General features: G+C 49.1%; 2 protein-coding genes across 2 annotated transcripts in view; both read right to left on the reverse strand.

The window, feature by feature from the left end:
- LOC144951356 (uncharacterized) overlaps nucleotides 1-1,138 on the reverse strand; it is a 15,812-nt gene extending 14,674 nt beyond the window's left edge. Inside the window, exon 1 of the mRNA XM_078881573.1 lies at nucleotides 92-1,138. Within this exon, the coding sequence (XP_078737699.1) occupies nucleotides 92-878 (787 nt within the window). The 5' untranslated portion in view covers nucleotides 879-1,138. The remainder of the gene's footprint in view (nucleotides 1-91) is intronic.
- Nucleotides 913-15,718, reverse strand: LOC144951403 (uncharacterized). Its single transcript, XM_078881643.1, has 9 exons — nucleotides 15,709-15,718; nucleotides 10,394-10,601; nucleotides 9,964-10,017; nucleotides 9,280-9,357; nucleotides 7,938-8,026; nucleotides 6,319-6,501; nucleotides 5,645-5,714; nucleotides 1,125-4,446; nucleotides 913-1,050 (listed from the first exon to the last, which is right to left on the reverse strand). The coding sequence occupies exons 2-9, from the start codon at nucleotides 10,462-10,464 to the stop codon at nucleotides 913-915; spliced, it is 4,005 nt and encodes a 1,334-aa protein (XP_078737769.1). The 5' UTR covers nucleotides 10,465-10,601; nucleotides 15,709-15,718.
- Between the last annotated feature and the right edge of the window lie 928 nt (nucleotides 15,719-16,646).

A 16,646-nucleotide genomic window follows, 5' to 3' on the forward strand; every position in this document is an offset into this window, starting at 1 on the left:
GGTGCGTGTTACTTTTCAGAGGTTTTAGCATCCAAAGAATATACGGTCATCTCAAACTACGAAAGCTCAAATAATAATAATAAATCCTTGCCTCTCCTTGACCTTGGCTCTGCTGCGCTGTCGCCCTCCCCACCTGACTCAGGATCTCCGTTCAAAGGTCGCCGACGACCGGCAGAGGTCGTCAACCCCGTGGCCTCTGCGACCTCCGCGCGCCCCTCGGCGCCGTCTCGATCGCCAGGGCTGCTTGGCCCATGCCGGCCCCACACGGAGCCCTCCGACTCAAACAGATCCATGGACGCAGTCGAGCATTGACTGAGCGGAGGGGACGACGCGGGGAGGGTGCTGCCGGTGGGGGGGGACGTGCGGGGTCCTCCTTTGTCACGCGGGCTCGCCAACATGCCCCCCTGCTGCTGCCACTTCACCTTTACACCAAGGCTGGGCAACTTCACCTCGCAGTCGCTGTCCGACGATGACGATGATACAATGACTCTAATCCGCCGCCGCCGCCACCGCTGCTTCCGGTCTCGCGCAGCAGCTACGTGCGGCGAGTTGCTCACGGCCGCGACCGCCAAGTCACTGACACCGATGTCAACATCTATGGACGGCGAGCTGTTGACCACTTTCACCTCCGGCTGTCCGCGAGATGCAATGAGCGACCGCCGCTGCCCAAGACCCGCACCGCTGCCAACCAGCATATCGGACTGACCGCAGGTGAGCAGCTGCGAGCTGCCGATTACTTTCTTCGGCTGGCTGTCGGCCATTGTCGAGATGGACGGTCGACCACTGGAATCTTCCTGGCTGCTGGTGATTGCGCTGGTATGGCTACGCGCAGCCAACGAACCGGGCCGATGGTCGGTTGTATTTCGCTGGGTGGGCATGATGATGTCAGGAGTGCTGTCTGTGCCACTCGGACTAAGCAGCGCCTTTCCGTGCTGAAGTTGGAGCGTGTCGGTTGACTCGTCGCCACTGCCGGCGCCCCCCCGAAGCGTGTCGTCCCGGCCGGGCGACGTTGGGGATGAGCGCCAGGAGGAGCCGGAGCGTCGCGCGCATCTGCCGGCACGGGTTCTCTTCGTCAGCCGGTTACCGTGGACGATTTCATCAGCGCTAAGTGATGGCAAGCTTGCTAGGTGAGCGTTGTTCTGGCTAGCAACAGGTTTGTGACTGTCGGTTTGTTCATGACCGGTCAAGTGAATGCTGGTTTTAATATCACTGGTCTGAGAAGTGCTGATTGGGTCGTCACTAATTTGGTGAATGATGGTTTGGTTATCACCGCTCTGGTAAGTGCTGGTTTGGCTATCACCAGTTTGACTATCACTGGCCGAGTGAGTGATGGTTTGATTAACATCAGTCTGCTGATTACTAGTTTGGTTATCACCAGTCTGGCGACAAATGGTTTGGTGATCTCCAGTTTGATTATCACAGGTTGGGTTGGTGATGGTTTGGTTATCACCAGTTTGGAGAGAAATGATTTGGTGCTTGCTAGTCTGGTGAATGGTAGTTTGGTTATCACCAGTTTGATTATCACCAGTTTGATTATCACCATTTGGGGGAATAATAGTTTGGTTATCACCAGTCTGACGAGAGATGGTTTGTTTTTCATCAGCTCCGCGAGTCTCGGCTTGGTTACCACCGCCCCGGTGGGTGCTGGTCTGGTGCTCTCCCGTCCGGTGGGTCTCGGATTGGTGAGAGGCGCCGGGACTCACCAAGCGGAACGAGCGTCTCTTGGAGGGCAGGAAAGAGAGGAGTGCCACCTGTGTGTCCACCTCGCTATCCTCCATGCTCACCACGCCATCCTCCACGCTCCCCACGCCCTTACTTACATCTTTCACCTCACGTGGAAAATTTGCAGCTTCGTTTAGCTGCTGCAGGTCATTGCCCATTGTTTCTTGCCGAGGGATCAATGTAGTCGCAATTGGTTCCTGGTGCGGAGGCAATGAATCAGGCATTGGTTCCTGTTGTGCGCTTAAATCAGGTGGTGTTAGTTCCTGATGAGTGTTTGATTTATATTGCGTTAGGTCCCGTTGTGGGCATAACTCATCTTGCGTTCGCTCCTGCTGCTGGTTTAACTTGTACGGTGTTATTTCCTGGTGCGTGTCGAACTTATCTTGCGTTCGTACCTCCTGCGGGTCGAAATTCTCTTGCGTTGATTCCAGCTGCAAGTCTGACTTATTTAGAGTTGGTTCCTGCTGCAAATTTAACATGCTGCGCGTCAGCCCCTTCTGCATCTGCGATGCAATGGAAACGTCCACCAGCGACAAGGCCTCGCCAGCACCTTTCGCTCTCTCCTCCGTCCCCGAGCGCTCTAGCCGAGAGTGCAGCAGCGACTGGCTGTTCTCGACCACACTGCCATTGCTGCCGCTTGCCTCTTCCGGGCCACCTCTTCGCTCCACAAGAGTTTCCGCCGGGGTCAGTGTCACCGCCATCACCCCCGTGCAATCGCCGCCATGTTCTCGGCCGCCCTCCGAGACCCTGCCGTCTTGCTCCGCACCTTCCTCCGGCAGCACCAGCAGGCCATCCGGCGTGTCGTTCGGCGAGACCTCGGCACCGCAACAGTCAGCGTCCTTGCTGCCCGGCTTGTGCTCTGGTTCGGTGGTGGCGGTTCCATGGAGAGCGTGGCGGGCGCGGTGAGCTTCTTGCGGGGAAGCCACAGTCGACCCCGCGGTAACCGCGCCGGGGGGCATCCTCTCTAGGCAGACGTCGCACCTCCTCGCCAGCGCCGGTGCCGTGACGACACAACCACCGGCAGCACCGGCAGCAACGAGGAGGAGAGGCGCGGGCGTGCACGGTGTCTCTGGCACGACCGACGGGGAACCATGGCACTTGTGGTCACACAGCCACGGCAATTTCTGGCCCGGCGAAACGCTCCGGTTCTCGTGCAGGCCCCCTGCACCGTCGTCGGCGGATGGAGGAGTCACTCGCGGGCGAGCGAAGCCCTCGTCGTTGTCAGCCAGCCGCACGTCCTTCCCCAGAATCCCCAGCGAGCGGCGGCGCTTGTTGGCCTGCAGCGGGGAGTTCCGCAGGGCGTCCTCGCTGCTGCTGAAGCTCTCGATGGTGGCCGGCACCCAGCTGACATGGCTTGGGCCACCAATCTGCAGCTCCAAACGCCGCCGGCTCTTGCTGCCGTCCCCCACTGAGTGATACCGGTGAACCTTAGCGGCCAAACGCTTTTGTGCCGACGTGCTTTTTCTGAGCGGTCGTGGCTGCTGCTGCTGTGGCTGCAGCGGCGTCTCGTTCACTGCCTGCTGCAGGGGAGAAGTGTTTATATCCTGTGGTAGGGATGGGCCGTTCTCTCCTCCCTGCTTCGGAGATGCATCTGGCTGAAGGGCAAAACCATTCTCTCTTTGCTGTAGGGGTACCCCATTATTCTCCCTTTGTTCTTGGGGCAAACCATTATTCCCTTGGTGCGGGGGAGCTTCAACCTTCGTGTGAGAGGATGCCTCATTTTTAAGTTTTCGCCTTTTGGGTCTTGTCGTGCCTCCCCGCATGCCGCCATCCTCACGGACAGCGTGCACGGAGCCGGTGGTCAACGCTACGGCGCTTGGAGGTTCCCTCCGTATGAAGTCCTCCGGAGACAGCTCCGTGGATCGGCGAGGCCGGCGCTTCCCCACAGCCTTGCCGGTGCTCGGAGGGCGCGTGCTCGCCGCAACCTGGCTCATCTCCACCGCGATGGTATCGTCAGGCGCGCCAGCAGTACCAACCACACGAACAACGCCACCAGAACCACCAGCACCAATAACAGCGACGTCTATAGAAGCACAGACTGGCGCCGAAGCCCCACGACTGCGCTTTGCCGCCCGTACCCGTGCCCGCGGTAGCAGCTTGTGCTGTCGGCCGTAGCGCTTGCCGAAAAGCCGGTCCCCGGGATTCATAGTCAGCAGTGGCTTCTCCAGCTCCATCAACGGCACAACCACCGGCACCGGGGACACCTCCATTGAATGATCCTCCAGTAGTGTCGTGCGCTCTGAGCCTCCAGAGATGCTGTCTGCAGCGCCATCACCGCCACCATCAGCCATGTCACCACCACCACCGCCACCCTCATCGTCGTCTTTATCAGCGCCGTCCACATGGTCTGGGGACGCGGATTTGGGTTCACCAGCAACATCCATCTTCTGCAGCCACTCCTTCACCTTCCGGATGCCTATGCGCTTCGATTTCTTGGCTGGTGGCGCCGCGACTTTGACCTCTTCGGTGACTTCGCCATTCACAGTTGCCGGTGCCGGTGAGCTTGCATCATCTTGCCGAGCCATGGCAGCCGCGTTCCCCGACGGTGCGGCAGAAGTGGGCGAGGGTTTCATGTTGGGATTGGCGTCGCCAGCGACGCTCGTTAAGTCACGTGACCACTCGCCAGCGAGTGGGGGCGGCGCTGATGGCGCTTCACCCCGCTGCCGTGCGCCGTCACTCGTCGTGTCCCCACCAAGCTGCGCTCGAGACCGCCGGAACGATGAACTGCATGCATAGACGAGCGGGCGATATCATTACTAAACTAACTCAACTATTTGTATTTTACCAGGTATGGCTCACTGAGTTATGTAGCTCTTTTTCAGAGGCGAACTTTTATTTATCGTGGCCAAAAACTCTAAATGCACGTTTCTAAATGTGGAAGGAAAAAGAGGAGGACCCGGAGGAAAAAGCCACGCGAACACGGGGAGAACATGCAAACTCAGGGTCGGGATCAAACCCACAACCTCCTGTGTACCAGGCGAGGTTGTTAACATCTCGCCACCACGGCTCCCCATCATGATGGTATCATCCAGATTTTATCAAGGCCAAAAGCATTGATGCCACCACACCTTGCCAAATCTTTCTTAATATTTAGCAACGCCAACGATACAAGCAGCAGCCTCACGATTTTCAAACTAATTTACTATTCTGGCAAATCGCCCGATGATGCTGGATGTAATTACCAGCGAAACGTCGCACTACTCAAATTGTAAATGTTGTGGATTTACTCTCCAACACACCGGTGGGCTGAAGTAGTAACTAATTGGCGCGTGCTCTTTACGTGACAAACCTTACTGGCTGTGGTCGGGTGGTTGGAGGGTTACGACACGTTTATACTTACGCGATTTAACCAAAAAACCTTTATTATTAACAATTTACCATGTAATTATATGAGAGGGTGGGTAGCCAACACCACGCCCGGCCACCTTTATCTCTCCAGTAATTGTGTTTACACACTGCACCAACCACTCATTTAAGGCCAAATTGACTTAGATGAGCCCAGAACGTGTACAAATGTTTCCCACTGTTATTTGTCGAAAGCGGGAATCGAACTTAGGTTGCCGGGTGCACAGAACAGCACCCTAACCACTACACTACCGCCCCCGCTCGTGTACACACACACACAGATACTGCATCAGAACACCACAACTTACCTGTGCAGTAAAACCTTGGATTGCGAGCATAATTCGTTCCGGAAACGTGCTTGTAATCCAAAGCACTCGTACATCAGTTGTGATCACGTGATGCTCGGCAGACAAAGCGTAGACACGTACTACTCGTGTTGCAAGACCTCGTTCGTTTATCAAGTTAATATTTATTAAAAAAAAATTGCTCGTCTTGCAAAACACTCGCAGACCAAGTTACTCGCAATCCAAGGTTTTACTGTACATTCCTGAAAAATGTTCACTCACTAAGCCCTTACCTCTTCAACCCATCCTCTGCCGCAAGAGCAATGATCCAAGGCTCACCATCATCCGACAACGAGTCCAGGTCTGGAACACAACAAACGACAATCAATCGGAACGAGAGGCGGGGGTACTGCAGGGATGTAACGGTTAAGGAGACTATAAGCGTGAACGCTACGCCGTCGTATGCACAACGTGCGAGCCGAGAGTAGCCTCCCCTCATATGTGTTGAACTTCTTTTGAACCGTACGTAGCCAACCATGTTAATCGAGAGGTTGACCATGTTGCGTGTTGTGTTGTAATGCAGTGCATTGTGATGCTGTGCAGTGCGCGGTGCAGTGCAATACGGTGAGGTGCAATCGGAAGCATTGCAATGTGTGTAATGCTATGCGATGCGTAGCAGCGTGATGTAGTTTCCAATGTGGTGTGGTGAATTCTGCTGTGCAATATGCATTGGGGTCCAATGCAGTACAATGCAGTACGGTGCAGGGTGCAGTGTAGTGTGGGTGCAGTGTGTAGTGCAGTGTGCAGTGCAGTGTGCAGTGCAGTGTGGGTGCAGTGTGGGTGCAGGGCGCCATGCGATGCATTCCACTGCTGCGTGAGATGCCATGTGGTGCAGTGTGCGGCGCAATGCATGATGGTGCACTGCAGCCCAGTGCAGTGCATTGCGGCGCAGTGCGGCATCACACACCTAACTCTACGTAGCTCAGCTGAGCCCTCTGTCTCTTCGGACGGGAGGAGACAGTCTCCGAAAGACTGTTGGCGCCAGCGCGAGACTGATCCAGCGTACGCGGGCGTCTGGAGCCGCGCGGACGCCTGTTGGGTTCCGAGGACCCCCACACCGACACCTCCGGTGGCCCAGGCGCTGCAGTGACTGGTGACATGAAGAATTTGAAACGTTTTTTTTCTTTGACCGGACGATGGCGAAGATTACCGACTTTTACTCTCGCTCGCGATACCACGCATCCACTCGTGCGTGTGAAAATCACCTGCAATACCGTGTGCCAGCAACATCTTATAACTTTTAAAATATGCTAGTAGGTAACTATTCATGTGCTAATACAAACGAAGTGGTCATCTGAAAAAAAAAATTGTAATATATTCTCATCGCGCTCCCAACTCTTTATTATCCACCATATCCCTCTGACCTATTATGTGGTATGAAGAAGGGCCATGCCCCAAAACTTCCGCTATATATTTATTTATTTTAAGTGCACAGTGTTGACAAATATATTTCGTTATTTTACTGGTAGGAACCTCCTGGTTACACCAGCCCACAGGGGATTATTGTGTCCGTTGTGCAGGGAGGGGCTGGGTGGGGAGGGTGGGGAGGGGCTAAGTGGGGAGGGTGGGGAGGGGCTGGGTGGGGAGGGTGGGGAGGGGCTAAGTGGGGAGGGTGGGGAGGGGCTGGGTGGGGAGGGTGGGGCTGGGTGGGGGGGGTGGGGCGGGGCTGGTTACCCCGTGGTGCCCTTATAAAACTCAACGTTTAACCTACTCACGTCGGCTTGTGCCCGCCCTCACAGTCGGCCATATTTGCGGAATACACCACGTCGCCGTTGACCCTGCAGGCCATTGACCGAGTAACCCAACGTTTCTTACCAGCTCCCTCCGCAGGATTGTGTTTACTTACAACAGGGACGGTAACATTTTTGTTTTTGAGTGCCGTCTCGTCAAAAATTCCAAGCGACTTTCTGTTCATATGAGCACTGAGGTGGTGGCTCCGCTCCTGTTTACAGTCCTGAGCTGGCGGTTGAAATTACACATTACATGGCAGGGGTGGGTCTATCCATAGGACCACCACTCGTTTTATCAAATCACTCGGGACAAAGGGCCGAGTCAACCCCCAAAACAGGATTTGAACTCTCAACCTTCCGATTACAATTATGAAGCTGACATGATTTTCGTTTTACTTTTACTTTTCCGTGTTGTATGTGCGTAGCCAGCACCAAGACGATGACACGGCCGAGCGGTATCGTCTTCACCGTTTGTTGCAGAGGTTCGTGGTTTACATCCATCAGCCACCTCGGTTAATACTATAGCGGCGGACATTAAAGATCCCACGTCGCTTTTCAAAAGAAAGTCGGACGTGTGGTTTTTTTGGTCACGGTCCAAATTTGCTCTTAAATTAATTAACTGCCAAAAGCCAAATAGCAACATTGCCTCCCGCTACTGGCAAAAAACCTGTGCTGCACAGGGAAGCTGCCACTGGGGGTCCCGTGCGTCAGGGTGCCACGAAACATACTGCATGGCAGGTGCGGTATACATAACAAGTGATGATGATGGGGTGGTGTGCGGGGAGATAAAACTCACACTGGAGGCCTGTGTCCTCCTGAAACGCCTGCATCGTACGCTGCACCCCGGCCACAATCTGCTTAAACATGGGGTTCTCCCGCAAGCTCCTTGGGTTGGGATGTGGGGGAGGGGCGGTCGGCACAGGCAGACATAATCTCATTCGTCAATCGAACAGCGGGCGAGCAAGCCGGTGAATGAGGTCGGAGAGCAGGTGGTAGAGCGGGTAGGCAAAACGGGTGATGGTGATGGTGTCTGTGGCGATGGGAGTGGCGATGGGTGGAAAAGAATAGTCTTTCACATTTCTGAAGTTGATCGGCAACGTTTACACGTTTGCGTCGAGGTTGGCGAGTGAGCCAGGTGACGGCTTCAGGAGTATCCTTATGATGAAGATCTGAAATTCTGCCGAACAATGATTGACGCGGGCGGTGGTGGTTAATATGCGGTCCACGGTTTGAGATGGGTGACCGTGGCTTCACTCTGGGCTAGTCTTATGTATCCATCGGTGTAGGAGATAGTCACATCTGCCAAGTGAGGGGTCCATAACATCAGTGGTGAATATATGAACTGGTCCTATTCTAGGTCTTACAATGAGAATATGGTGTGGTGTGTATACATCAGTAATGGGAAGACCAAGGCACCGATTGCGGTGCAAATGATGTAACATATGCAGGGGTAGGCCTCAGGCACCTCCGATTATCACGGTTGGCTACGTATGGTGCGAAAGAAGGTCAACACACATACACCGCACCTCTGATGAGCACGGTTGGCTATGTACGGTGCGAAAGAAGTTCAACATACATACGTACAACAGGATGTTTTACATTCATTGTGCAGCAGACGGCGTATAGTATTTTTCTGGTTAGTACACCGGCAGTATTAATCACGGCACTTGCCATATTCGAACTGTGAACCTCAGCAACAAGCAGAAAATGCGCGACTGCCAGATCACGATCGTGTAATGGCACAATGGTGTATTTATTCTGAACTTCTTTCACACCGTACGTAGCCAACTGTGCTAAATGGAGGTGCGGGGGAAGGACAACAGAAATTGCGCTTCGTGTGATGGGTGACCGCTTAAAGTTGCACGCAGCTGCTGTGAGTGGCCTGCAGCTTCTGCACGTGCACAGTCGCCGAACAGTTTGTAGTTTTGATACGCCTTTCCGCAAGATGTTAATTCAAAACTGTTCACTGTCGAACGTAAACATTACATAACCTGGTGTGATGACAGAGACCGACAGGGTGAGCGAGCAGGCGAGCGGGTGAACGAGCAATCAAGTGGATAGGCGGGCAAACAGATGGGGTGGGTGAGTGGCTGAGCGAACAGGGGAGCAGCCTCGTGAGCCGGCGGGTGAGCACGTACCTCCGGGTGACTGTTTCCTTGCACATCGGGCACAGTGCAGGGCCTTTGCTTTTTTCCAGCAGCTCCAGAATGCAGAAGCTGCAGGCACAGGGAACGGGGAGGAAACCCTTGTTCGGCTTGCGTGGGTGTGTTCCAAATACACTGGTTTTACACCCAATATACGGGTATACTCATAAGATAATTGGATAAATCTAGAGTGTTGTGGAAAAACTTGATATCCCACGTGTGAGAGCCACAAACACGGTGACCCGAGTATGATTCCCACTCACAGCCACCACCAGTGACAATTATCTGAATCGTGCCTGGGCCTCCTCTAGGTCGACTCAGCCTCAAATAAGTACCTGGTGCAGTGTGTACGCCACTGGGTGGTGCTGGCCACCCTCCTCCTTGTGTGCCGTGCCGGCCTTCACAGGTGATCGCTAAAAGCACTTGTCCCAACAGTCTGTTCAGGCTGTACAGGGATCTTTGTCTTTATATTGTATAAAACATGCTAGTTTAATTGGAACACTTAACAATGTGCTCTTGATAATTTTTTTATTGTATCATCTGCACCACAAAGGCTGCGAAATTAACTTAACAAATCATGTTGACCACCCATTTAATCCGCCTAATCTCTACCATTGGCAAGCTGTGGTCGCTGGTTTGTGGCCAGAGCCAACGTTTATCCTCAACTCCCTGGCTCACCGGCAAAATTGGTGATCGCACTTGGTTGAGATGGGCTCCTTCATGATGTCCAGGCTGCCGAAAAGCCAAACGTCATACAGTAAAGATTTTCTCGAAAACACACTCGTGAGACACGTGCGTTTCATAGAACGAGTTGTTAAACGTTTGATGTTAAACTCGCGTCATACTTTTGTTAAAGTTTACATTACCAATGAGACTCTGATATGTCCAGACCATTTTCTAGAGACCTCAGCAAAGGCATGTCTGTCAGTACATCATTGTCTAGAGACCACGTCGGAGATCGGTCTGCCATTCTATCATTGTCTAGAGTCCCCAATGCAGACCAGTCTGCCGGTCTACTATTATCCAAACACCCCCATCAGAGACCAGTTTGTCTGCATCATTGTGAGGAGACCAGAGTAGAGACTGGTGTGTGTGTGTGTCCGCTCACCAGATGGGGCACTCCAGTGTCTGCTCCATCAGGGTTAGCACCTGCCGCACACGCAGAATGCGCGCCTCCATGCCGGCGGTTCCCGTCCCGTCCGTGCCACCGCTCACCTTGCCCACGCCGGCGCGGCTTCGCACGATCACCGGTCACTCACCAGTCACTCACCGGATGGCCTAACGCATCCAGTGGCTAGTGTCCGTGGCGCACCCGGCTAAAAAAAAATGTCAGAGGGGGAAAAAATTATTGAGAATTTTTTAAATTGCATATTAATAACATTTTCACTATTTTTCTGGTTGGCGTACTCTGCTATAAACTCAACGATTCGAGTTTGATGCCCGGCCGTGGCAAACATCAGTGGCAAGAAATATAAGAGCAGGTCCTGCCCCAATCTTCACCAACCGGCACTGACCAATGTGAAGCATGGTAAAGAAAACCCATGACCAACATAGCATGGGGAAACCTAAATCCATGAGAGGATTGAGAGTCGCTGGAATTGTATTTATTATACGAGATATATCTAAAATTTGTTATAATTTTATACCTCCAGTCATTTCGATATCATCACAATTTTAGACACACTAATAGAGTACAGTACTAAAAGGGGGCCATTTTCAACCTGGCAACACATAGCTTCTAATCTTGGCACACTCAGTCACCTGAAAACGTGAACCATCATCATTTTTTGCATTATAATTAGATAAAACCAATGCGTGTATTAATGTGTAGTTTCCCACCAAAAGCATTTGGAAGTCCTACTTAGCCCTCAGCAAGGAAAATGTTCACAACTCCTGCTTTACACGACCTCTCACCAATTCCACAGTTTCCCATGTGCCAACTCTTGAGTGAAACTTCCTACCACAAGGCTGACCACAGTTTCCGTCATAATAACGTATAACAATAACAGACATTTTTAAATATATATTAACAGTTGTTTTTCAACTTTACACACTCTACCTCTCCCCTCTCATTTCAGTCTAATCCCCTCCAATCACTCTCCTACCTCTCCTGTCCCATTTCATTACTCTTCTCCGTGCACTCTCCACTCCAGTAACTAAGCCTTCTATTGAATTCCCAGTCTACCTTCACCCAGTGGGAGGTCGCCCATTCCCCTCTGCTGCCCTCCCTTCCACCAGTCACACATGCTACCTGCCATTGATCATGTCCAGGATCAAAACTTTCCATTTGTCCTCTGCCTAAGACTGACTGCCTCTTTATAATAAATAAATGAGCTCGCTGTTCCTGTACAGCAGCTTGAGAGGTGGTCGCATCTGTACCCTATATAAATCTACATTTTCTTGGTTCTTTCGGTAAAGTCACGTAGAATGGAAGTAATAAAATAATAAAAATGAAACATAACAAAATAATTATTTTATTATGTTTTATTATTTATTATTTATAATAAATTGCATTATTTATAATATTATTTATAATTAAAATAAAACATAATAAAGTAATTATTTTATTCTGTTTAATTTTTATTATTTTATTATTTCCATTCTACGTGACTTTACCAAAAGAACCAAGAAGATGAATCCCTGCAGTCACGAAAGCTTTAAATCGAAATTTAAATCTAAATTGTGCAAGCGTATTGTTTGTAAATGGGTCATGCGAGCCCTGCAGCTACTAGAGGTGCTTATTTAATTCCTGTAAAAACAAAAACAAATAGAGAAGATTCTTTCAGAAAATCGCAGCCCCAACTTTGTGACACTTTATTCAATTGCAAGGCAAATCGTTGCACACTCGCCAATCCAAGCCCTCAGGGTATGCAGTAGACATTTTGTAAAAGGCCACACCTGACTGAAAAAGCCTCGATAAAGGTGAAACAGGCCCAGTTATTGCGTTCGGCCAAATGCTAAAACAGCTATTGATATGGAATCTGAATGCATCAGTATATTTAACTGCAGAGACTGAGCGATTTCAGTACATTTTAAGCGCAGTGCAACATCACATATCTGACAGTGAAAATCGAGGCATAGGCAGAGATGTGAAAGGGTCAAATACGTGAACATTTTTAAAATAAAATGACAGTTATCCCATTCTCCAACACTGCCCTGGGTAGTTAATGGCTCAGTGAGCCCGTCATATTCAACTCTCTAGAGCAGTGGTTCTAACCTGGGCTCCACGCACCCAATGTGGGTGTGACATGCCATTTCTGGGGGTGCAAGACATGCCAGCTTTTATTAGAAGGTAAACAATCATTGAAACACGGGCACGCACGTACAACTACTTTGTTTCATCAAACCTATGTATTAATTAACATTTTTTTTTACGATTGAGAGCCAAAGGGGTGCACGTCTGCAGTAAAACCTAAGAACCACTGCTCTAGAACTCCCTCGAGTGGCAACTCTTCCTCGAGCAGTGTCATAGGCGAGCAGTTGCAGGGCTGCACCTTTACAGCATAATCAACGTTTTTGGGTTTAGATCGCGTTATTTATAAATGTGTCGTAACCCTCCACCACCCGACACGGCCAATCAGTAAAAATGTGTCACGTTGACAAAAGACAAATAGTTCACTGCTTTAGCCCACCGGTGTGTTGAAGCCACAACATTTACAATTTGAGTACGACGTTTCGCTGGTAATTGCATCCAGCATCATCGGGCAATTCGCCAGAATAGTGAGGCTCTGCTGTGTCTCCCGTTCTTATAACATTGGTCGCAAAAGCCTACGTGTTAAACCTTTACAGCAATTACACAACTGATTTAAATCATATTTAAAACCGATTACTACACTGCTGAAGCGCACTGAAAATCACTAAACTGGTTATGCCAAGGTTTCGTCTGAATAATCAACAAAACTTTACATTTTCATCGCTGTTTAAGTTTTCTTTCAAGAGCCTTCAACTATGCATTCATTCTCCATAGCTTATCGTCCGATAGGAAATGAAAATTATCTTCCGATAAGCTCTGTACCAGATGTAACTGTAATCTGTTAGGAACCTACTTGATGTACTGCTCCCACAGCTCGTTGCTATGACCTGTAGCTACATATACTCTACTGCATTAGATGTTCCATCTTTGCATTGTTCACCAACCTTATCTACAGGTCGCCAGATTAGATCATTTGGTATAAGACTTTTATATGTATTAAGGAAGTGACAAGCTGTAAAATGCTTTACTTGCTTGTGCGCTACGACCGACGCAATCCGTCTCCTTTTCAATGATCAAAGTTTGCATAAAATACTCACGTATCTCCAAATCCCTTTTTGACCTACGATAAACATCCCCTTGCTAATCGACTGCTGGACGAAGGCCTACCCGCGCCATGTCCGTCATACTGTAACAATACTTAACTCAGCTGGTCATAGCGGGTTGTTGAAATGGTTGCCAAGGACCGGAGCCACCGCTTCACTCTCTAAACATGTTGTGGTTATACTTGTACCCGTCACAGTAACATGGAGTTTCCATCACTGGTTTAACACGTTACGACTGTTATGTCTTGCGCCAGGTTAATTTGAGAAACAAAAAACGTACATTTTGATTTAAAGCTTTCGTGACTGCAGGGATTCGAAACGTCGTGAGAATTATGTTATTTTATTACGTTTTGTTTTTTATTATTTTATTACTTCCCTTCTACGTGACTTTACCGAAAGAACCAAGAAGAAAAAAACGTACACTTTTTAAAAGTGTTTAACCCCGATAAGAGGACCCCCTGCGTCCGTCCCAACCCTGCGGACCAAAGCTGCCCTTCCTCGGTACCCAGAGCAGGAAATACCGAGGCTCCCGCGTAGGCCTACCAATTCTCGAAACAGACATAACCAAAGTGTATGCGAGTACTTAAATGCGCTGTGGGTGCATCGCCCACCTATGCGACGACGTCCACGACCTCCGATGTTGTAGTTGTCGCTGTTTTATTTGTTTTTGTTGATTCACTCGCTACACAAAAACGTAAACATTGCGGACGCCGCCATGTTCAGGTTTCCCGCGAAAACGAGCGTTCGGTCACGTGAGCGAGTCCAAGTTTATATATTTTTTAAAAAGTTAATTCCGTTCACCCTCTTTGAAAATAAACTAATATTTATGTTATACAGTAGACACACATCTAAAGTCTACATTTTTCCTCAGTGTTTTCATTTCAGGAGTATAAAATTACTTTAAAAAATTATAGCGTTTTGCGATCGGCCAAATTCACGCAATAATGGGGGGCATGGACTTGTAACCGGCGTCAATAAATTTGTATCGATCTGATCACACACACGCCTTTATAACGGCAATACAGATTAACCATTGCCCGAAACGTCACCATATCTGTATTTGCATCAGTGTCGTGCCATCACAGTTAAGCAGACGTGCCTCTGAGTGGTCCTGAGTTATGCATAAGTTTGAGTTAAAAGAATCAAGTTTAAAACTCGCGTTACTTATATCCCCGATTCACATTGTTCATACTTTTACATAACTGTATATCATACCTGTCAACGACTTATCATCACCTTATTACAGATCAATTCACACCTCATTGGTCATCCCGTGCCCTTATAAATTTCAACGTTCATCCGACAAAGTCCCCTCACCACAAGGCAGAAACACAAAAAGTTATTTGTTATATTTTTTATTTTTGTCGCCCCGTATTGAAACGGCTGTACGCCGTATGGACCTGAAGACTCAATTTGCTTGTACACAGATACGAGGTTAAACCGAATGGATTGACACGTACGAGTGACTAAATAATAATATATCACGACGTTTCTGATCTATTATTACACAAAGTTGCTTGTGTGGCGATCGAAACGTCGTGATCCATTATAATTGTTCTACCTACGTGACTTTAACGAAATAACCAAGGAGTGTGGTAGATTCCTGCAATCACGAAAGTTTAAAATCAAGAGCGACTTTCTAATTTAAATCACATTTGTTCAGCCCATCCAGACCCTTTGAGTTGTTGTCATTCAGCCCACGTGAGCCTTTAAAGTTGTTAATTTGAGAAATTCACGTTGTAATTCTCGTTGCGACGAGTTAAGTATAAATGTTGCGTCGAAACCCTCCACCACCCGACCACAGCCATCAATAATGGATCTGCCACGTAAATAAAACTCGACAATTAGTCGAGAACTTCAGCCCACCGGTGTGTTTGTAGAGTAAATCAACAACTTCTTGGTTCTTTCGGTAAAGTCACGTAGAAGGTAAATAATAAAAAATATATAAAGTATTTATTTTATTATTTCCCTTCTACGTGACTTTATTTTTATTTTATTATTTCCCTTCTACGTGCCTTCACCGAAAGAACCAAGAAGATGAATCCCTGCAGTCACGAAAGCTTTAAATCGAAATTTAAATCAACAACGTTCACCATTTGATTGCCGTGATGTGTCGCTGCTACTTACATTAACCAGCATCTTCATCATCGGGCGATTTGCCGCAATAGCGAAGCCATCCACCTGCTTACGATGTTAATTAGAGCCCCAGGATGACGTCATATAATAGTAATTAATTAGTTAACAGTTTAGTAATTAATATTAATTAATTAGTAATTAATTAATCCCGCGCGTGACGTCGCTCCACATGAGGACCACCCCCACCCGCGTGACGTCACTCCACATGAGGCCCACCCCCCCCGCGTGACGTCACTCTACATGAGGCCCACCCCCCCGCGTGACGTCACTCCACATGAGCCCACCCCTCCCCCGCGTGACGTCACTCCACATGAGGACCACCCTTACCCGCGTGACGTCACTCTACATGAGGACCACCCCAAGTTCTAAAATTAAGATAGGACCACCCCCCTCATTAATATTCATGAGTGGGTGGATTTTCACACGAACGCAGAGGAAGGTTTTGCTGAATTAAATAATTTATTACGGAAAGCCGCTTCAAATATGGCGACGTTTCTTTACAGAAAGTGACGGTAAAAAATAAATCTACGCAGCACAGTGCTACATCCGTGCATGACGTCACTGCAAAAGAGGCCCCCCCCCCTTCATTAATATTCATACCCGCGTGGAAATTTCCACGACTCTTAGATTTTTTTCGGTAAAGTCACGTAGGTTAAAAATAAACAAAAATATAAATCAAAATAAATCAATTAAATTACGACGTTTCGGAGGCAACACAAGCTGCCTTCTTCTTGGTTCTTTCGGTAAAGTAACGTAGAATGGAAATAATAAAATAATAAAAATAAACCAATTAAATTATTCTCACGACGTTTCGGCCACAACGCAAGCAGCCGTCCTCAGGTGGAGAACAGGTCTGTCGAGCAGACAACATGGTTAATCACATCTTTCCAATGATTGCTCAATTTTAATCCATCTTTGTTGTCATTCAG

The sequence above is a fragment of the Lampetra fluviatilis genome, chromosome 62, assembly GCF_964198595.1.
Source record: "Lampetra fluviatilis chromosome 62, kcLamFluv1.1, whole genome shotgun sequence".
Lineage (NCBI taxonomy): Eukaryota > Metazoa > Chordata > Hyperoartia > Petromyzontiformes > Petromyzontidae > Lampetra > Lampetra fluviatilis.